This window comes from Streptopelia decaocto (assembly GCF_964273445.1).
Source record: "Streptopelia decaocto genome assembly, chromosome: 3".
Taxonomy (NCBI): domain Eukaryota; kingdom Metazoa; phylum Chordata; class Aves; order Columbiformes; family Columbidae; genus Streptopelia; species Streptopelia decaocto.
Genome location: NC_138656.1, coordinates 34,904,120 through 34,926,375, shown reverse-complemented (window position 1 = coordinate 34,926,375; position 22,256 = coordinate 34,904,120). Strand labels below are relative to the sequence as shown.

General features: G+C 37.8%; 1 protein-coding gene across 6 annotated transcripts in view; it reads left to right on the top strand.

The window, feature by feature from the left end:
• The window catches only part of LTBP1 (latent transforming growth factor beta binding protein 1), a 197,304-nt gene that overhangs the window by 47,621 nt on the left and 127,427 nt on the right, over positions 1-22,256 (top strand). For 4 of the 6 annotated variants that reach the window (XM_082050042.1, XM_082050045.1, XM_082050043.1 and 1 more), the window contains 2 exons: positions 3,004-3,179; positions 17,976-18,143. In XM_082050042.1, coding sequence (XP_081906168.1) covers positions 3,004-3,179; positions 17,976-18,143 — 344 coding nt within the window. Of the gene's footprint in view, positions 1-3,003; positions 3,180-17,643; positions 18,144-22,256 lie in introns of those variants that run through there. The other 2 variants (XM_082050046.1, XM_082050047.1) reach the window with 2 other exon arrangements.

The following is a 22,256-nucleotide window of genomic DNA, read 5'->3' as shown; positions in this document are numbered from 1 at the left end:
AAAAGAACAGCAGAACAAAAGGATCTCAGAAATGCTTTGATGTTTGACCATATCAGCTCCTACTGGAACTGCAGTTCTCGTGAGCAAAACCAGTCAAGCTGGTTGGATGGCTGGCAATAACCTGCTACCAGTTAGCTCACATCCACGTTAGCAGTGGATGTCCCATACTGGGCAACTTTTAAACATCTGGAGTACTTTTCTGCATACCTGTACTAAAGGTCTGTGACAGTTATACACCAAGAACATAAAAAATGATCCAAAAATGTGCAAGAAAAAGGGTCTAGACAACTCAAATTTGGTTTCATGCATCTGTTGTATCCATACACCTTGATACAGTAATAGATTATTTACTCCATATTGAAACAAAGATTAACAACTCTCACATCAGGTGAAGGTGTTTCCTTTTAAAGAACTGGACTTTCTAGAGTAAAGATTACAACTTTCTTGTGTATTACTGAGTAAACCACTCTCTTGCAAAACAAAACTTACTCTTATGCTGCCCTAACAATCAGTTAACATTAATATTTAATGCAAGCTAATTTAAGGGAGATAACTGGAATGCTTGAAAAGGAAGGAAGAGGAAGCTTTTATAAATTCTTGTGATAAAACTTTCAGCTTCCGATGTGTGGCATTCCTGTATTTGATATGGTGTTCATTATTTTAAATGATTTTTTTTTTTAAAAAATTATTTTAATTTTAAGTTTTTTGATGGAATCTATTGCAAGTTGACAGGATTGGGCTACAGTGTTGCTGGATATGTGGTAATATAAAAGGTAACACTTTTACAACATGTTATAGCCTTAACTGGAAACAAACAGGCATTTAAATAGCAGCAGCTGTCTGCGTCCAGTCAAAGAAGATAACACTGTTAAACTTTTATATATATAACTTCTCATAGGTTGCTGTAGTATCAACTTCTGTAGTATTTTGACCTCTGTTGTCATGATCTGCTTGCACATAACATGGGAAGAATTTAGTATAGAACCTCGTATGTCCATGTGCAGAAATAAATGTCCTTATACACAGGCGTAAAATGAGATCAGTAGAAAAAATAGGTTGTGCAGGAAGGCTTGTAGTGACTCTTCAAAGAACCTGCAGTTCATATGTAAGCAGTACTGAAGACAGTGACTTCAGCTTTATCATGGACTGAGGTATTCCTGTTGTTGATTTACCAGACTGTGTCAAATTCTGAGCCTGACCTCCAATATCACTGAAGCCTCTCTTTTGATGGGCTGGTAGAAAACCTAAAGACGACACAGAAAGTACAGTATTTTCAGTCTGAGGAAGGGACTTCTAGTTGAATATAATGAGACTGTGCAAGCACTGTATTAGAAAAATTTGACTTGGAGGTAGCCTGAGTTATGTTTCTGTTGTATGTAAGAGTCATAGAATGTTTTTGCTAATGAATGCACTTTTTCTCAAACTGATCCAAGTTAACAAGAGCATCTGTGGAGGACAAAACCCCATTGTTTGTTCTAACCACAAATCCGTTGGCTACAGCAGTTACTAAGCATCCTCAAATAACATGACTAAGGAATCAGGCATTGATTTAGAGATAGGAGCTGGCTCAGGCTCCACATGTCAGAAAATACAATAATTGTCTGACTTCTCAGCTGAAACTCTTCAGTCCCACCACTGTGCGGAAACACTGCTTGGCTGTCTTCTGTCATACAGAGCCCATGCCTTATTCTCAGAGGACAGTTATTTACCCTGCAGAACTGTGGCTCTTTGAGGGATGGTTGTTACAAATGCCATGACTTCCTCATTCTTTCACTTTTGCAGACCAAGGATATTACAGACTCTTAGATGAAAGGAAAGTGAGGGAGGCTTACAGCATCCCACTCTTTAGGCCTTTATTTGAGCAAAGGACAAAGCCCTAGTAGCCACTGTTATTAGGTTAGTAATTGATGCTTCTCTCTGAGGAACACATAAGTCTGCAGTGTGATCTACACTAGCTTACAGTTTCTTGAGAACTTGCTATTTGCAGGTTTGTTACTTGACGATGTGCTATTACTGGCTAGGCAGTGGAACTCTGCAGCCCGGGGCCCCAAAGCAGCTCACAGTTTCATTGCATGTGGGTATCAGCTGTGTGATTATTTGCTCCCCTGGTTGTTTATTGCTAATTAACTTTGTGGAAGAGTGGAGGCTGGCTTGTCAGTAAAGAAATGGTTTCTGGTGCTGATGGTGGCTTAAAAACCATGGGTTTTGAGAAGGGGAGACAGGAGTTTCTATTGAAAGTTGGCAAGGTCTTGTGCAGCGAGGAGCTGAGGTCTTAGGGGGGAATCTAACAATACAAGTAAGGAATGTGATTGTCAGAGAATCAGTGAGCTTGAGAGAGTCATCTTCTTTAACAGGAAGAAGAAATAGTTCTGGTGTGAAAGGATACCGTCTTGTGGGACATTTGTCAGAGATGCTCAATAGTGCAGGCAAAGAGAAAGTGGATGGGGAAAGTAACGTGGAGCAGGGAAACAGACCTTCTGAAGAGATGCGAGACAGACCAAAAAGAACAAGAGGAGCAGTGCTCTGCTTTATGGCTAGAGGTGTATCGTGGAGAAAGGAACAGACCGGGAAAGTCAGCTGGGCTTAGGTTTTACTTAACACACCTGGTATGAAACAACAGTTGTAAGAAATGGAGAGAGTTTTTAATGTACCACTACTTCTCTGTCCAGTCTGGAAAGATCTGTATACTAATAAAGTTGAGCTTCAACTCCTGATTTTGAGGAGGACTTTTTCTGATTTCTTCCTGTTTTCTGAGCTGTCCATGAAAGGAAAAGGAAGTGATATAATCCCTGTTAGGTGTGTGTTTGAGCTGACAAGACAATGAGAATGCTAAATGCATGGAAAATCAGGTGCTTAATTGGAAGCTAGCAAGTTTCCCAAACTGTATTTTGAGAACTTGGGGTGTGGATGAATTAGTCTTAAATTAGACATAGAAACTAGTGGTAAAAAATTTAATAACTCTTACATAATTCTGTCTCTTCTATTTTTTTTTTCTTAAAACAGGATGTTGCCCCTTTCATCTCAGACACTGATGATGAATCTTCATCATGGGCAAACACAGGAATATGTGATCAAACCCAAATATTATCCAGTAAAAAAAGTGATTTCAGGAGAACAGTCCACCGAGGGCTCATTACCACTGAGACTGGGCCAGGATCAACTTGCATCACATTTTCACTGTAAGTACAACTGTAAAAAATATATTGCCTTCTTTCTTCTCCAAAATCCTTCTACCCCCTCCTCCCCCCTTTTTTAAAGATCTTGAATATTTCTTTTGTTCACTTGAATTGCAGTAACACTTCAAGACCAAAAAAGGTTAAAATAATTAAACATGAGATAATTCTTAGATTAGCAAATGGTCCAACATTCTGCATCCTGTTGAGACGCAAAACAGATTTCCTGGATGAAGAAAAAAAATGAACCTGATTCACTGCTGGAATCTCATGCTATTTCTATATGATAGTTTTTCCTTCAGATAAAAGGTGCTTTGTGAGCGCTTGCTAGAGTAGGCATAACTGAGAGTGTAATCAGTGTAAGATGACAGTCCTCTTTACTTCACTGTGATGGATACCCTTCTTGTAAAGCTAGAATCCAGGATTGTGGTCTCATTGGTGACTGTTTTTCTCTGTATTTAATTTATTGCGTGTTTATGAACTTCTGCACAGTATGGAGGCTGCATGAGAGTTTCTGCTTCATACTTATAAAAAAAGGATTGTGTAGGTGCCCAGCTTGTGGCCTTGGCTCCTGCTCCATTGTGTGGGGAGTTTGAGGACAAGCTTTGGCTTAAAAGATGAAGAGCTTGATGAATTATGGGTTAGGTATTACAGAGCGTCTGCTGGCTTGATTTGGGGAAAATTTCCTGCAGTTGAATAATGGACTGATTAACATGGAGGCCTAAGGTACTTGCAGTCTCCTGACAGACTTCCTCTGCTGTAGCACAGAGACGTATGTTCTGCTGAGGAGACTTAGGGAAGAATCTCTCCTTCTAAAGCTGTAAATATGGTTTCTTTGCATGAGTATGCTTGCATGTCTGCATTGCACCTCTTTATAATCTGTCCATTTATACTTAAATGCAACCCCTCCTTCCTCTTCTGCAAGTATAGCTTCATAGGTGCTTAATTATAATCTCGGACCTAATGGAAAGAACAGGGAGCAGCCAGAGATCTTTCAATTAACACTTTCAGAGTGGTCAAGTATACTGCTTGCAGAACACTACATCCCCTTCTTAAAAGCTTCAAAAAGATTTTTAATCACATTGTCAACATCAACCAATAGTCCCTTTTGCAGATAAGATCACAGAATCACAGAATGTTAGGGATACCATTGCTTTTCTTCCAGATGGCAGTTATTTTCATCCAAATAAGATATTAGTGGCCACTGGGACTGGCTTTTGTCCCCTCTCCTCTGGCAAAGAGTGTACAAATCCTAGGTTGTATAGTTCTCCCAGTACTTGGAGTGACTGTTGCTGGTTGGATTCTGGCCAAAAAAAATCTTCACTTTTGCCACCTTCTTTAAGCCTGAGTCAGTCTGCCTTAGATACACTCAGTGTTTCTTCTAAATACCAAGCTGCAACTAAACAAATGGGGTTGTGTGAGGTATTTTTTTTCTTCTATCGTAGCATAAGGATATAACTCCATGCAGCTTTAAGACAAAGGAGCCAGTGCTTCTAGCTCTTTTTAGGTTGTTGGAGCTCCTCTTACTTACAGTACTCTGAGGGACATGACTAGGGGAAGGAAAGCCAGGAGCTGAAGATGTAGAGTATTTGTTACTCTAAGAAGCCCCTCAGTGAACAATGCATTAGTAAAACATTTTACCGTTATTGGAAATCCCACGATTCCTAAATGCTCAAAGGACAGACAGTTAAAACAGTTTTTGTGGCTTGATAAGATCAACCATGACTTAAGTGTTGCCTCAGAGGTAAAATGCAGGACTAAGTCTGAGGCTGTTTATATGGTGTTGAAATTTTGGCTACTGGGCTTTTGAGCAGCCTAAAAAAGGTCACTTTACCTGTTTTGCCTCCACTTCTGCATTTGTGAGGTGTGGGTCAGTGGCTGCAACTTTTGATGAAGCAGTTTAGATATCTGCTAGAACAGAGTGCAGTTTGAGCTGTGTGTTTATTAGAGTTTAAGATTGTATATGCTGGACCCAAACAAGAGAGCTAGAACGTGACCAGCTATATCTGTTTAGGGTGGCTTAATATTTCTTGAGGTGCTAGAATGGAATCCAAGGATAAAAGACTACTTTTTTCCGTAAAAACTGGCTTTAACTTCAACTGTCAGTATTTTAATGTTTGGGATGTTTGAGTTACTTACAGTGAAGTAAGATTAGGATGTGAAATTCCATGTCAGGTGTTCTGTGATAACCACCAATATGCAGTTCCCAGCCCTATCTTGAACTGAGTGATGAGCTCCTGCAAATTATATAATGCTTGTGGCAGTGTTGATATTGATTGTCTAGTTAATATGAGAATATTTAGGAGTGGCTGATGACCTCAAGGTCTTTTGTCAGTGCTGTTAAATGTATAGTCTCTTTTCATGGCAGAGCCTCTTATTTCATTGAGCAAAGGAATAAGTAGTGGCAAAGTGGAGATACTTGAAAAGGAAAACGAGGGAAGTGTAGTAATTTTATTAAAATGCAAAAGCTAGAAAGTTAGTCCTGAATACTTCAAGATCTTTTCTTTTTATTTGTCCCCCTTATTGTTAAATATTTTTTTTTTTTTTTTCAGAGAAGAAAGAGTAGCCAGATAATACTTGGTGGCATTGTTCAGGATTTTGTAGTTATCAATTAACGTGGGGTGCAAAGCAAGTCATTGTTACTGTTATTTCTTTCTGAGCATTTCTATGCCTTTTATTTTAACGTATTAGCATTGTGACAAAGATTGGCATCTATGAAAGATGTGCTCTGTAGAATAAATCTATTTTTCTAGCTATAACTGCAATTGGTGTTGATTTTTTTGACTTGTACAGATAATTTCAATTCTATGACATGGAATAGATAGACTTGGAACAAATATCAGTCCTGAGATACCTTGAGAGACAGGCCTGTCCTCAGACAAGTATGTGTGTATGGGTATTAGACTTTTAGAACCTGTGCATGATTCTGTGGGCAACATTTAAATCTTTGTGTAAAGATGAAGCTAAAGCAAACATATGAAAGTCATGTAAGTGTTCTAACTATCGATGCAGTATATTGCCTCATGTTTTACAACATAATTTTACATATGTTTGCATAAATGAAATAAGATTAATGTGGAAGAAAATGCCCCACCACTTAGAATTGTGAGGTGCAGAATACTCTGTTACAAGTTTGGTGTAACAATACCTTTCCTACTAGTGGAAGCATAACGCACTGATAACTTAGACAAGTTCATTTTTAAGCTCATATGTAATTTACACATGCTGGTTTCACTGATGACTTCATAGGTTGACTAAAGCAAAACCAGGTGTTGCTTTGAAATTGCAATTTAAACTATTTTTGTGAAATTGCACCATTCTGATTTCACTATGTGACACTTACATCATAATAATAGTATTTCCCCATTGGTAAGTATGGGTAAACAGCTGTAAAATACGTGAATGTTTTACTGTTGAAAAAAATGCATGCAGAGATACAACACGTGTTTCATGTAAACGCATCTTTATGATTTGACATTCTACTACTGTTCAGCATCTGTTGACTTTAGGGGAAAACCTCCCACAGGTCTCCAGTGGGTCAGATATTGTTTCCACCCTTCTTGGTATTTGTTTTTGGAACAGCTCTGCATAAACAGCAAAGTAATTCTCTCACAGGCTTGTCTTAACTAGAGCATTGCAATGTGTTCCTTGTAACTTATGCCTACATGAATGTGTATGGATATTAGAGTTGAACAATGGTAACTTCGCTAAATAGAAGCTTTGGGAAATTTGGAGGTAAGGGTGGGGTATAGCCAGCAGAATGGGGTGGGTAAGAAGAGAATAAACAGTTTGACGACTAACAAGCAGAAATAACAGAAAAGGCGCAACACATTCTGTTTGGAAGGAATGTAGAGTCAAATTCACTTCAGTCACTCATGGGAACTGACATTCATGTCTTGCTGCTGAGGTTGTACATAATCAAACAAAAAAAGGGAATGGGGTAAGTATATAAACGTCAGGGACTTTTATTTTGTTTTCTCAAATGCAAAACATTTGCGTGTGTGTGTGTGTGTGTAAAGCCTTTGCTCTTCTTCAAGAGACAGGGGGAATTTTTCAGGGACACTCTAAAATGTTTAAGAAAAATATCGGGTGCAGTCAGCATCAGGGTCCATCAACACTGTGGCTTTTTTTGATGACAAAACCTGAACAATTTTAGTAAAGCATCTTTTTCCTCTCTGCCATTTAAGCACATTACCCATACTGTTATTGAAAAGCATGACCATTCATAACAGCCATTTAAATAACTTTAACAAATGAACATAGTTTATTTAGCAATTATAAAGGACTATGGAGTTCTTTGAAATTCTTGGAGACAGGACGACTCGATAAATACAAACTGCTTCTCTCAATATGCTATAGCCGCAGGCATTTTAACAATACCCTTTCTAAGCTGTCTTCATGGCTGTTTGTGCATCCATAAAGGGCTCACAATTGAGGAGGCCAGTAGATCAGCACCCCCAAAAAAGTACTGTATTTTTCTCTTTGGGCTCTGGAAAGATTTTATGGCTCTGAGCTCACCAATACTTAAATGTCTGCGTGACAGGAAAGGGCTGTTGGTGCTTTTATAGGAACTAGTTTAAATGTTTCATTCACCCAAAAATGAATTATCATCTCTCTATGCTTTAAAATATGGAGGCCAAGACTGATAAACAGCATTGTGGGGAAAAACGTTGAAAAAACAGATTGATGATTTGGCAAACAGAATTAAAATGAGTTCAAAACGTATTATAGCTAGGGGAAAACACAGACTGAGACAAATGCATCTCGATTGCTCTGATGAAAGAGAATTGGCTCCAAACCCAAAGATTTCTCAAGAAGAAAAGAAGAGATGAGGCTTTCCAGAAAATTCTGTAGGGGAAAACCTCTATGACGTGTTTGAAAAACAATTAAACACTGAAAGTCCCTTAGCCAGACTAACTCCAGAGTTGCTGTGATACCAGGAATTGGTTTTGACTGTTGCAAGTAGCGAAGTCTGGTTTTACTCATAAGAGATGTGAAAGTGCTTTTCTCTGTCAGTGCTGTCACCCATGCCAGAAGGAATGAACAAATGTTGACGCAAAAAGTACTGCAAGGAGAAAGTCCTTTTGTACCCAGAGAAACTGAGATTTCAGAATCGGTGATGTCTGTATTTCTGTCGTCATTTTTTCCTCCTTCAAAAAATTAAGGGGGAAAAAAAATCTTGGCTTCATGCAGTGCTGAGAGAGAAGATTTTTAATGGTGATTCAGCATGAGGATAGGGCTATGTTCATTTATAACTTAATTCCATGATGTTCCGTACTTTGTCACTGTTTACAGTTTGTTGACTTCCTTAGTGCTTTTCAGTTGCTTCCTTTTAGGAAATGGAATGTTAAGTGGATATACTTAGTAAGGTAATATTAATTTGATTTTTGTTCCCTATTCTTTCTGGAAATGGTAAACACTTTTCAAGTTGCACCTAAGAGTTAGTTTCTCATTTAAGGAAGTCACGCATGCTGGGACGAGGAAACTGGGTCTATCTCAACAATTTATTTTCTAATGAAGTAGCACACTTCCAACTTAAGACTCGTAATACTGTCATAGGGCAGGGTAAAGTCTGTTGTGCTGATCATCGAGGGAGCCTAGATAATTACCTTAGGCAAAATGCATAATTTCAGATAAGTGAGATCAGGCAGGAATGACTCTCATTCCCAGTGTATAAAGGCCTAATTCGGACCTTCTTGAAGGAGTCCTGTTGAAAGAGTGGACGGTAGTGGTTGTATTTAGTGGGTGATACTTAAGTGTCAGTAACACTAATAACGTGTTCATCTGCGGCCACCTGAGCTCCTGTGTGGCTATAGGTTTTTGTGTAAAGATGCTGATTTCACTATCAGAGCATGCAATTCCTGCAGCACTACCCGCAGTAGCCCCCGTCAGCTTAAGATTGCTTGTGGTGGGCTGTGAAGTCATTGCTGCTGCTTTGCTTTACAGCTGAGAATAGCACTGTGTAGACTGGCTTTCTGTCCTAGATGTATGTTTGTGTCTAAATGTGGCTTTTTGGCTTGTGTTCTGTTATCCCTCAAGTGAAAGCCTTTTAGGTCTGGATATGCTTTAGGTACCTAAGAATCTGGATGACCTGAATGGCAGTTTAAAAAGGCTTGTGGATCTGAATCCTGTGCTGGGTTGCTTACAGCTGGAGTTGTCTCCAGCCCCAAACCTGAAGCACAGATGTGAACTTTCAAGCATGATACTCTTGAAGAACTTGAAGTTCTGTTTCAGAAGTGCTTCAGTCTGAAGAAGACAGACTATCTGGGTGCTAATATTTCATTTAATGCCCACCCAAACCTGCAGCTGAAGCATGTGTCTGCCTGCCTCTCCTTACAATCAGCTAAGCCTCATTAACTCTCCTGCAGGATTAAGCTCCCTAATGAGTGCCACAGCTTAGTCATAGTGGAGTTTGGAACCCAGCTGTAGTGAAGAGTCACCCAGTTCTTCAAAGAAATGCATCTGAGCCCTAAAAGCATTTGAACTAAGCAGCCTTATGCTCAGCATTTCCTGTTTAATGGGTTGGGCACATTCCTGTTCAGTGTGCTGGTTAGCCTGCTTGCTCCATGCAATTAGCTTCTCTCATCCCTTCCACAAGAGACCTCAGACTGATTAGTGGTGTAACTCAAGGCTGAAATTTAAAGGTTTTTAGCATCGTATCCATTTGTGGATCTAGCCTACATGTAATACCTTTAAAAGAAATAAACAAAAACCAGTTTAAGAGAGTTATCCCCCCAATAAATTTAATTGAATGGAGTTGAGGCTATTCCATCAGACATCTTGAATCACATGGCAGTCTCTATTAATTTATTTGGGTTGGTACCTTTTTCTGGAACATTCTAAACTATGTAAAGGTAAATTATAGTTATATTTCTCATTGCCAACTATTTATTAGAGTTTTAAAAATTGATTTAAACATGGAAGATGACTGTAGTTCAAGATATGATGTTTGTTGTCTGAGAATTGCATATAGAGAATCTTCACAGTGGTAAAAAAGACAAGAAAAACAAAAGGTGATTCATAAAACTTGGTGACAGATCTTAGATTTCCAATCTGTGTGATTTGTATGTTACAAACTTGCACAGGACAAAAGTAGTTGTAGTTACTGTGAATTCCTCTGACTTGCTCGAAAGAGGCTATATCAGTAAGAGAAGTTGGTAGTAAAGGGCTCCTGGGGGCATGTAAATACAGTTATGAATGTCTTTCAGAATGATCTCAGCACTTGTGCCTGCATGTGCTCCTTTGATACTTTAAGTGACAGCTTTCCATATAAAATAAAACACAACAAGCCTATGTTGTAGAGAGCAGAGTGTTTGCCAAAATCTACCAAAATTCATGAAGAAAACCTACTTGAATGAAGCAAGTTTTGCTGTATTAACTTACTTGAAAGAACTGAAGAGTAGCTGAGTGGCTACATGCCTCTCCTAGAATAGATTTTTTTTTTTTTTTTTTACTGTCTTTTGGGTTTTTTTTTTTTTGGGAGATGGGGGCAGGGGGTGTGATGAGGAAAACAGCAGAAGTCATTCTTCTCTATGCTGAAACAGGGAGCAAGGAAGAGACTGAAACCTGTGATAATCAGGAAGGAAAAAGGCTTTTCCAGATACCTTCTTTTCGGTTAGCTTCTTCCTCACTTTGGAAGCATCAAATCTTCTGGATTATTTCCTTGCCTGTCTGTCAAGAATGCTGAAGAAGCAAGCAGGGCTTAAACAGAGGGTAAAGAAACAAGAGTGCGATAGAAGCAAGAAGTCTGAGAGCTCATTTCTGACTGGAGGGAGAAGATTGTGGTAGGAGTATGTAAACAAGACAGGAGGAGGAAGTGATGTGAGGATATAGTGACATAGCTAATCGGAATTAGGTGTGTAGAGAAGTGTGTCTAATAGCAATGATGGCAACAGAAAGAAAACGTGAGATCACTGTCGTGATAGGCAGCTGGATCATGTTTTGCTCTTTGAAGTCCCATTGGTTTGCATAAAGGCAATAGAACCGAGTACTTGAAAAGTGACAAAATATTGAAGGTTAAATTGTATTAACTAATGACATACCTGTAAGATCATACAAATGCAACAAAATAAGGCATTACAGAAATAACAAAAAGTAGAGTGCTGGAATTAATTACATAGCAATAATGTGTAGCCATAGCTGTCTAGACATGGCAAATAAAGTGGAGCTTGACATATTGCCTTGTTCAAAATGTTTGACTGGGTGGGTGTGCACACATACACCTCACCTCCTGCAGGACTGTGGGGAGTACTTTTAAGCATGAGAGAAAGCATTGGATCTTGGATGAAATAAAGCTGGATAATCTTATTTTTAATTTTATTGCCATGTCTAATTTTTCCTAATGCTTGTGAAAAGAGAACAGGGTGTGAGTTGTGAAAGTGTACGATAACAAAGGTTCAGGAAAGAGCAAAGATGCACTACCCTACTTGAAGATAGGCATTGCATATTGAAGCCAAAAATTAAATTACCCAGGAGCTGTGCTTTGCCTTCTTGAATCCATGTAGTTTTCAGACTTGTTTGTGCTTGTGACTGTTACAGAAAGAATAAGGCTCATATTCTGCCTGGTTTTCAAATGGGTGAGGTTTGAATGCAGAAGGTTTTGCTCCCATGCTCAGAGCAGAGTAAAGGCTGAGTTCAGTTCTGCTAAGGTCATGTAAAGAATGTTTCACATCTGCTTCACTGGGATAACAGCCATATCAACAGATCAGAAGGGGATTTGGGAGATCTTTGCCCCTTTGGCCTAGCCTGCAGACTGGGTCTGAGTATGCAGTGTCGGTAGTGCACTGCTGGGCAAGGAAAATCAGTTATACCAGTATTTTATGTAAGCTGTATTAAGTAAATCAGCTGCTCTTCTAAACACTGACTGGACCTCAGCTGCAGTATTGTCTAGTTTTGGACAGTGTATTTGAAGAAAAATGAGGACCAAGTGTTATCAAACAAAGCAGGAAAGAATGGAGATCTGCAAAATATGGCCTGTTAAACTGAAAAAGTTTAGATGGTTTTGGTCTGAAGAAAATTAAACTCAGGGAAATTCAGGGTAGCAGTCTTCAAGTATGTTAGAAATTGATCCAAAGAGGAACAAGTTTTTGTCAGAGTTTGCTGCAGGTGAGGCAGGGCCATAATACACTTGAATTGCAACAGGGGAAATGGGGGTTAGGTATTAGGAATAACTTTATAATAAGAGAGGCTGAAGCACTGGAATACGTTCCCTAGGTAGGCTGTGGAATCTGTGTAATAGAAGGGTTTTGAGAATAGGCTGGGCAAGCTTTTTGCATAATGCTGCTGTTCCATCCTGTGTTGGGAAAAAGGAGAGGGGAGATTAGATGATCTCTCAGAATCTCTTTCAGTTCTTTCTATGCCTAGCAAGGGCTGTATACCTCTCAATGTGTAATCTGAAATTTAAGGAAGATCTGCCTCTGGTCTGTATGTGAATCCAATGTGTTTGTTTGTTGTTGTTTTGTTTGGTTGTTTGGTTTTTTTTTTTTCCCTTCTTAGCATTCAGAAGTCTTCTAGACACTGATATACCTAAGATGTATAATAGCCAAGTTTCAGCATGTTCTGAGCTTTGGGAACTAGGTTTTGGGTTGTTTTTTTGTTGTTTGCTTTAAATGGATGACTAAGTGGTGATAAGACAGAACTTCCCCATATATTGTCAAAAAAGTATTTTACATAAGTCAAAAGTATAAAAAGGTCATTCGACAATAGTTCTAAAAGCTTAGTTATTTTACTTATATGGCTGATTTTTATGCAGTGTCAGATTTCCTTTTGGCTGAACAAGCATATCTGGTAGTAAGGACTAAACCAGGTAGACTAGTGAAATAACTGGGAGACACCTGTTTTAGGAAATAAGTCATTTCCCTCTGCTTCTGTCCTTTTTTTATTTTTCAGTCAGCGTTTAATTAAGAAAAAAGAGAGGGAGTTGGTCATCTGAGAATTCAAAATGCTGAATCTGCCATTTAAAAGCTTATCAGTTTTGATTTGTAAGATAGATTTTCATTCCAAAGTTCTCCTCATGTGTCACACTTGAAAACATGAAATTGCCTGAGATAATCTGTTGGCTTTGGGAAGAGAATAAAATTTTAAGATAGAATCTTCAGGTCTGAAGAAGTTCCATATAGATACACCTATGAAAACTTACTGAGTTCAGTGCAGAAGTAAGGTGTCATGAAAACAGAGTAGCGTATGTCATTCTTGAAGGTACTAATGGAAAGCCTACAGATAGCTTAGTTCTGTTTCTTCAGGAGATTTGCCTCAGGATATTTGTAATAAGTGAAGGTATTAAAAACAAAACAAAACCCAACCAAACAAAGACCAACACAAACACCTCTAAAAGTAGAATCGGAAAGAAGCTTTGTGCAAGGGTTATGGGAAAGGCGTTCATAAGTTCTACCAGCTGAGTCCACAGTATAAGCCACTGCTTGTGACTTTTATTGGGAATCATTTTGATTAGATCACTGTGAAACACAAAAACGTCATAGACACAATAAAATCATTTTTTTCAACACATTAAAATATATTCTCTTTGTCCCGTTTGACCTATGAGACAGTATAGTGTAGTCATCTTTTTAACTGAATACCAGTTCTGCTTTCACTAGTATTGCTAGCCCATTGTCTTCCTGCAAAGCAGGGACATGCCACAAATCTTCTGAGATCTACTACAGCTATTGAATACTGTCTAGTTAAATCTTTGCAGAATGCTGGAGCTGTGAGGGCAGCCGTAAAACCAAGGAAAAAAATGTGTTTATAGAAATTCTTCTAGAAAGACACGAAGGCGGAATAGCATTACAGACAAAGAGACCCAGGAGGTTGAGGAGAACTTCTTCCCCTTATACAACTCTGCCCAGGCATGGCTATGAGAGCTATTGTGACCACCCGGACCTAAAGCCCGCCACCTGCCTTGTCTTAGCTCATTCATCTTTTAAGCTAATGCAGGAAAAAAAAAAAAAAAAAATCAGTTTGTCATGATGGACAGTAGTGGCAGAAGGGAATCTATGAAGAAATCCTTTTGCTTATATTTTCCGTTTCTCCTGCAGTTGTTGCTTAATCATAAATTTATCACAGCATGAGCTTGCTGTGTTCATAATATTATATCATAGTGACTTACAGAGATGGAAAGAAAATCACCTACATGTGGTGCCAATTTTCAACTAAAGATCACATAACTTTACCCAGGCTTTTATTTTTTTTTTAAACTGGCTCACAAGAGTTTCACAGATTTTGGAAATTATGGGTACATTCTTCCACTGATCTACTTTGACAAATGTATCTAAGAGTTCTTGGGTACAAGTGAGCCTGGACTATGAGGCAGGATGATGGTGCAGTTGGCTGAGTCTCCTTGTGAATTTGCTGCTTAGCTCAGGGATGGAGCTTTAACCAGTATTAGTAATCCTGGTGGTTCTACCTTTATTAATACAACAATCTGAATTTATCTCTAGTTTTGCCATTTTTTTCATTAGCTTTACTGTTCATCCAGTGTATGTATCTTCTGCTTTTGTTGTCTTTCATTAGGCTCTTTTATTTATCTGGTCTCAAATTTGTAGTTCTTCAGTCTGTTGTTATACTTAAGGGCAGAGTGAGGTGTTTCATTTCCACATTTTTAAAATCAGTTTTGAAGAGTTTATGATAAATTTCTGTCTATATATATATATAAATAATGATTCCAGGTATGTTGCAGTGCTGTAGCACCATCATGTTTTTCCAGAAATGAATTTGAGATAATCTAAATTGCAGATCTCGTCGTGTCCGAGTCACAGTGGCATCATCAGTAAAGCTTCTGGAGTTTAAAGAGGAAAATAATCTGTATGCTACCTTAAAAATGTACTGTCCTTCTTCACTATGAACTAGCCCAAAACCAAAACAGGTCAAGAGTATAGCAGCAATGGGCTTTTTCTAGCTTGAAGTTGTGGCTTTTAACTTTAATACTGCCAAACCAGCTAAGAGATATTGAAGGATATATAGTTTCTCATTTAGAATTAAATCATCCCCTCTTTGGATAAAAGGGGCCGGGGGGGAGAACAATCTACAGAAGAGAAGAAAGGGAGGGATTCAAGGAAGTCCAAGTGTCTAACCTTGCAGAGTTTCTGCCGAAAGCTTCCTTTCAGGAGAAGGGTTTGTGGTCTGCTTTCAATTTAAATCTGCCTGTGTTATACTCACTGTTAAGGTCCCTGAATCTTAAGATGTGTGAGGATGGTACTGTCTACTTAGGTACAACTATGGAAAGGGAGGAAGATAATGTCTCTACTTTGAATCCACCTCCTCATACACTGGTCAGTTTTCAGCTTGGAGGCCATAATGAGCTTTGCATCCCTTCTAAATGTCTCCAGAAGCATTGAGAAAGGTAGAAGTTGTGGCCTGCTAGGCAAGAAGAACATCAGAATAGTTTCATAATAGTTTCCATAAATCTGAGAAAGATGGAGAAAATCTTCCCGTGTTAAAAGAATATGAAGCTGTCTTATTTCTGCCTATTTGCAACTAGTAAAACAGGATTATCTCTGTAAGGATTGAATTTGTTATAGCGCAAAACCATTGCTGAATAATGATTTGAATACTTGTAGGGGCTAGGGCTTACATTATGGTGTTTTTCAGACTTCTTACTTTCCTGAAAAGCTTCATTTAGATATTCTTTCATGGATGCTCTTTACGTCTATAGATAGTGGCCTGTGTTTTTGAAGGTACTGTTCAACTGCTGTTCCTATGTCATTATTCCCAAACTTAGATGCTAACATTTTCTCACCCAAAATGCATGAGACACAAATTCACAATTTCCATTCAGTCTTGTACTAATGCATCTCTTCTACCAAAGAATTATGCTACAGAGTTTTTTCAATGTTTTTTCAATATTATTTTTTGTTAGCAAAATTTGTGCACAAATTTTGCTACAACTCAACATTCAACAATGTAGTACAGAATACTGTGAAGAAGAGTTAGAACATGGTTTAGTTCCATCTGTATTGGCAAAGCCTTTTTTTTTTTTTTTTTTTTTTTAATTTAAGCTGGAAAGCCTGTGTGGGTCCCCCAATACTGGTTTTTACAGTGTAGGTATGACTGACTTTTGTGACTCAACTAACCATGTTTTTTTAATTAGATCACATCCTAAAGGAAAAATGTTACTAAAACATCTGAAAATACAAAATATAAAATGGATTGGGCTTTTCTAGGAAAAAAATATATATACATATATATGTATCTAGATAAAACTGTGCAAATAAAAATACAAATATGGCAGTATTGCTTGTGAAGCTGTGCTTAACAAAAGAAAATCTTAGAAGTTGTAGCGTCAGCAGTTCACAAGCCACTTATGTCTGTTCATAGGGAAAGGTGTATTAATAATTTTTGTAAGAAATTCTTGGCACTGAGGAATCCAGAGTGTGTTCCAAATCTACTAAAATCACAATGCTAGCCTTTAATTAAAATATTTTATTCCTGCATCTGTCTGGGCTATGCTTTTTCTAACTATTGTTTAAGGAGAATAAGGTGGGAGCATCTGTACTACAGCTGCTGTTCAAATAGAGCAATGCCTTCACTGTAGACAAAACAGCTGGCACAATTATTTTAATTTGTTTATGAAGAGCCAGAAATAAGAAGGCTTTATATTCTTTTGAAGTGGGAAGATTTTCTTCATTTTCTTGAGATTTTCAAAAAAATGTTTGTCCAGAGGGTATTCAATAAACTAGGTTAGAGAAGTATCGTTTTTTATTTCTGTGACATGAGGAAGAATGAGATCCTACTCTTTCTGTGCATCATTTCTTGGGATTATTAGGTTTGGTATGAAAGTATTCTGTGGTGTATTTACAAGAACTTACTGGATTTATTAGTAAGTCTGCAGAGGACAACCTGTTTTATTTTTAAATAATTGCAAATGGAATCCGTGTTTTTTTTTTTTCTCTAATTTTCCTAATAAATAGTTTTAATATCTTTTTTTTTTCTTCAGCTGTTAGCTGTGGAATCAAATACATCTGGTTTTAAATCAAATTCTGTAACAAGAAGTAATTCTAATGAACTTAAATCAATATAAGTGTTTTCTCAGTGTTTGTCACTTTCAAGTTTTTCAAATGACTGTAAGGAGTGTATAAAAAAGAGAATCTAGCTATTTTTATCTCTGAGCTCAGAACCAGTATTTTTAAGAATTGATACTTACCCTTTTCTCTGAGCTATTTATTGCTTTAACAAAGGCTGACAGCAAAGCTCAGTCTATAATACTTAAATCCCTGTGGAAAAATAGTGCCAAAAAACTGTGAAAAAATGGGTCCAGGCAGCTGCGTCACAAGGTTTGACCACTTCGGGCTGGGGTGCCAGGAGATTTGAGACAGATGTTTTCAGACATGCCGCATGCCTAAAACATTTCCAGGGGTCGAGCTACAAATAGTGACTTAATAAGTGCAGAAACAGGAAAAGTATGCAGGAGGACACAAGAGTTTATTCACCCCTAGGTGCACAGCCAGCCTCTTTACATTACATCTGCCTGTCAGGGTTGGCTATTTAAGCTGTCATGCCCTTGGTATTGCTCTTTGTCTGCCTGTGAATAAAGTGCAGCATTGTGATTACTAATCCCACTCCAGTGACTTGACTTTAAATGTGGTTTTGGAGCGGATCCCGGAGTTCTGTTTGCTAAGCTTCCTACTCCTGTTTCAGAGACACCACTGGAGATCTATGAGAGAGAGCACTGCAGACTGCCCTCCTCCTGTAGACCTGTCGCCTTTTTCTTCCCCCCCGCCTTTTTTTTTCCCAAAACTTTTTGAGGGAAATCAATGGATACCAAAGTGATCTGTTTATTTTTCTTTTTTTCTTTGCCTCCGCTGACAGTGGGAAATCACACTGGTCGCATCAAGGTGGTCTTTACACCCAGCATCTGTAAAGTGACTTGTACCAAAGGCAACTGTCAGAACAACTGTGAGAAGGGAAATACCACCACCCTCATTAGTGAAAACGGCCACGCTGCTGACACGCTGACAGCCACTAACTTCCGAGTAGGTAAGTACCCTGAAACTGTATTTGTCCTTAGCTGTCCTCTCTTGACTAACAGAGGGAGGAGATGTTTTATTATTAATACCAGTTGTGCATCTGTTACTCTTTGTTTGGAGGGCTGGGCTGAGTGGGAACCATTGTATGTTAGACAAGCTTTCTGGTATCCTTCGGAAATGGTCCCAAAAGTTCCTTTTGTGTCACAGAAAAAAAACTCCTATATTTTTAATCTGAGTTGTCAGCTGCAGGGCTACAACATACTAAGCTGAAGCTTTTGGTAAAATTCATCTCTCAGAGTTTGTGTTGTTAAACAGAGAAAATGTCAGATTCCATTAGAAGTTCTGTTTCCTCGTTTGCTTATTGAATAGGTATTAAATGCACATAAAATCTAGCTAACACAGTGAATCTCTCTTCAAAAAATTATTCAGGAGTTCCTTAAAACTACAAACACATTAGCTTTAAAACTTCTTCTTTCTGCTGAGAGTAAATCAGATTTCTTATTTGTCATTTTTAGAAACTGAAATAATGTTAAGTCTAATTGAATTTATTGAAGCCAGTCATTTCTCTGTAATGTTTATTCTTTCTGCTTGCTCAATAAGTATCAGCAGTATGCCAGTCTAAACCCTACAACTGCTCGACTGTGGCGAAACAAATCCTGAAAGCCATCTAGGGTAATGATTAGCATATTTTAACTGTAATGTATTAGTTGTGTAATCTAAGAGCAATACACATATATGGATGCATACCTGAACACTTCTAAATTTGTTGTTTCACATTATGATATCCTTAAGTGCTCTTGGAAAGTATTTTGTGTTACCCTGAAAATATCATAGTATTGTTTTCTAAAAAAACCTTTTAAAATTAATTATTTTGCCAATTTGTACTCAAAGAATGCCAGATACGAACACTGTAATTTTAGCCTCCGTCTAGTATAAACATAATGTCAGGCAGTGCTGAGGCTGGCTAATATTGCCCTTTTTAAAGTACACTATATTTCAGGCTCTGACAAGGGGGAAAAGCTATTCCAAATTATTCTCCTTTTCACCCAGACAGACACTACAAAGAGCAGTTCCCTCTCTTAACACTCATACTACACGATCAGACTGAGTCCAAGCCCTTGAAATTAATAACATATTCCTTGATAATATGCATGTTTCTAAAAATATGTATCTGTTTTGGGCTAATGATTGTAAAACCAGTGTTTTAAAAAAGCAATACAGCACTTTTTTGGTTTTTTTTAATGGTTGTTCTGAGATTTTAAAAAAGAAAAGGATTTTGTTGAGGATGGTAGATCAAATGCTTTAAACTTGTGTTTACTTTCAATACAGATTTTTACCAATGTTTTGGCAAGAACCGTAGATAAGTTTTTTGCTTGATTTTCTGACTGCTGTGAAAGGATAGGGTTATTCTTTCCCCATTTCCTTTGACCTAATTTTGTATTGAAATTATGAAATGCTGAGAGCAAGCAGTCATGTAATTTGTCTGCTATGTAAATCTGTGCTGTAACACGACCTTCTCTCAAATACTTGAAAACTTGGAGAGTGGAAATGGACCTGTGAAGACGTGTTCCACACCTTCCTTCCTGGCTACAGTCCACGCAGCTCCTGATGTGCTGTGTACAACAGGCTGCTGGAAATATTCAACAAAAGCAGCCTGTAATAGTATTTGATTGAAAGATAGGGGAGTGTTATGTTTAAAAATGTATAAAAACAAGTTGCTACACATGTATAGGGATTTTTAACCTGCCTGTAGCTATCTATCTTCCCTGTTACAAAAGCATTTGCCGCAGCTCTAAGTATAGTCATTTTTACAGAAAAGGAATAAGAAAGAGGTCTGAACTGTGGCTCTCCAGTTAAAAGTAGTGAGCGAACTTCATAATAACCAGAGAGGAGACTTTCTACACCTGTAGATTGAGTTTTCACTGATCAGGAGCTTTTGAATTAGGGTTTAGAGTATATGCTGAAATAATGTTTAAAAAAAAGATTATGAAACATTTTTTGTCTGTTCTCTGGTGCCTCTTGTTAGCTTAGGCTTGTGCTGATAGAGATGTCTCCTGATACATGAAGCAGAAATAATTTGGGTCTTCTGAGATCATTTATTTTTGTTATATTTTTAACATCTGCATTATGTTTTACTTACGTGTTTTGCTTTTAAGTCCTTGTTCTAAACTTGTTTCCTTACTGTTTATCCAGAATGCATGGAAATTCCTATTCTGATGATTTGACATTTTTAAAGCGCAACCATGAAAGAGAACGTTGTGTCAGAAAGTACATACTTAAAGCAATGAACAGGTCTTTTTCAGTATGTTTTTTTTAAGTATTTGTTCTTCCTTAAAACCAGAAAAGTTAAATTCACATGCCCTATTTGGAGAAGTAACTACTATTACTAATAATAGATACCTACTCTAAGTGGGGAAATTAGGAAACTGCTTTAGGTTGTTGTATCTAAATGCATTCTGTAGCAGAAGCAGCATTCTACACAAGATGGATTTTAGATTCTCTAATGACAGATTGCAGTTACCCATCACTTTGCTTTGTTATTAAGAATCCATTATTTCTAATAAAGAACGAGAGTAAAATTTTGTGTTTATGTTCTAAACTTTGTGCTGAACTTTGTAAATGCTTTTTATTTTCAGAGAGATAAAGTTGTGGTGCCTGTACTAAAGCTACTCAGGTTTTTCCATGGGTTATTTCAGATTCGTAAAATTTGCTCAGTTTGTCGTTTCAGCTGAAACTTGGTACCAGTGAGTCCAGGCAAGGAACAAATCCTGTTTCCTGAAAATTTTATAAGATATGAATAAGCCATTAAAAACAAAAACCCACAACGAGAAACAGATTGGAAGAAATGTAGCTTTTCAGGTAGCTGAGATTTTGGCATTTCAGTTGAAGGTGGTGAAAGCTTGGTATTTAAAAGGAAGGATCTCTTTGATTGCCAGTCTGCTTCAGTGAAACTTGGCGGGGGGGGCGGGGGGGGGTAGTTTCACTCTGTGAATGGGATATGTTGCACAATTAAACTAACCAACCTCTAATATTTCATTGGCTTGGAGAATGAAAGCATTTAATCTGAGTGGAAACTTTTGCTGAATAGATGATTCTCATTATTCTATTGGGCTAATACATGTGCAGTTTGTATGGTTTTTCAGTCCTGATATACCTACAGAGGCTTGTAAAAGAGGGTTGATATATGTGCATAGAAAAGGATGCATATAGAATAACATAGGAGGTTTCTGTCTCATTCACCATTGAAGCTACTTGGTGATGTGTCCTGTTTCTCCTCAAAATTATTGGACATTCCAAAACACCTATTTTTGAAAGAAATTTTCTCTGTAAGAAGTGGGAGGACAGCGACTAATTTGTAACTGTAAAATGAAACAGTAATGAATTAGGAAATGCCCAAATTAATGTTCTTCATGCTCCTCATTTTTTCCCCCTCTTATACATATTTAATTATAGCTTTACATTCTATTTTTTTTTTCACAGGATCCCCATTTCGTTCATTACACAGGAATGACGGAACTTAGTAAAGGAAGCAGTCATTTAATACTTGGGTTTATATTTACTGTCCATTGCCAGCCCTGCATCTCATTTAAAGCGGTTCATTCAAACTGTTATAAATGAGAAGATAGAGTAGCGTGCTATTCAGTGGGAGTGTGCATCTTTCTTTAGAAATTTTGTCTGAGCACGTGGCAGTATCTGTGTCAAACAGCAAAACAGCAGCATTCTGCAGATGGAGACCAGGGAGAGTTAAAGATTTTATTTATTTTTTTTTCCCAAGACCATAGGAGACGATTGTGGCAGAGGTGGTGATAGTATTATTGATCTGCTGCTCCCTTTTATGTCACTCTTTAATGCTCATCACTATCTCTTCTTTTAACATTCCCTTCCCCTTTTCTTATGATCCCTCTTCATATAACCTGGGCAATTGTCCTTCCTCCTGGTTTTGCTATGCGCAACCATCATCTACTTAGGCCATTAATGGGGATGAGGGAATATTTGGTTGTGTGTTTTTCCTCAGAAGAAGGGCAGATTTTCAGGAACCCTTTATTTCTTGTTTCATTGAATTTGAGTGAAAGTTAGTGTGTTTCTCTTACAGCTTCGCTGGTCTTTGTAGGAAATTCTTGAT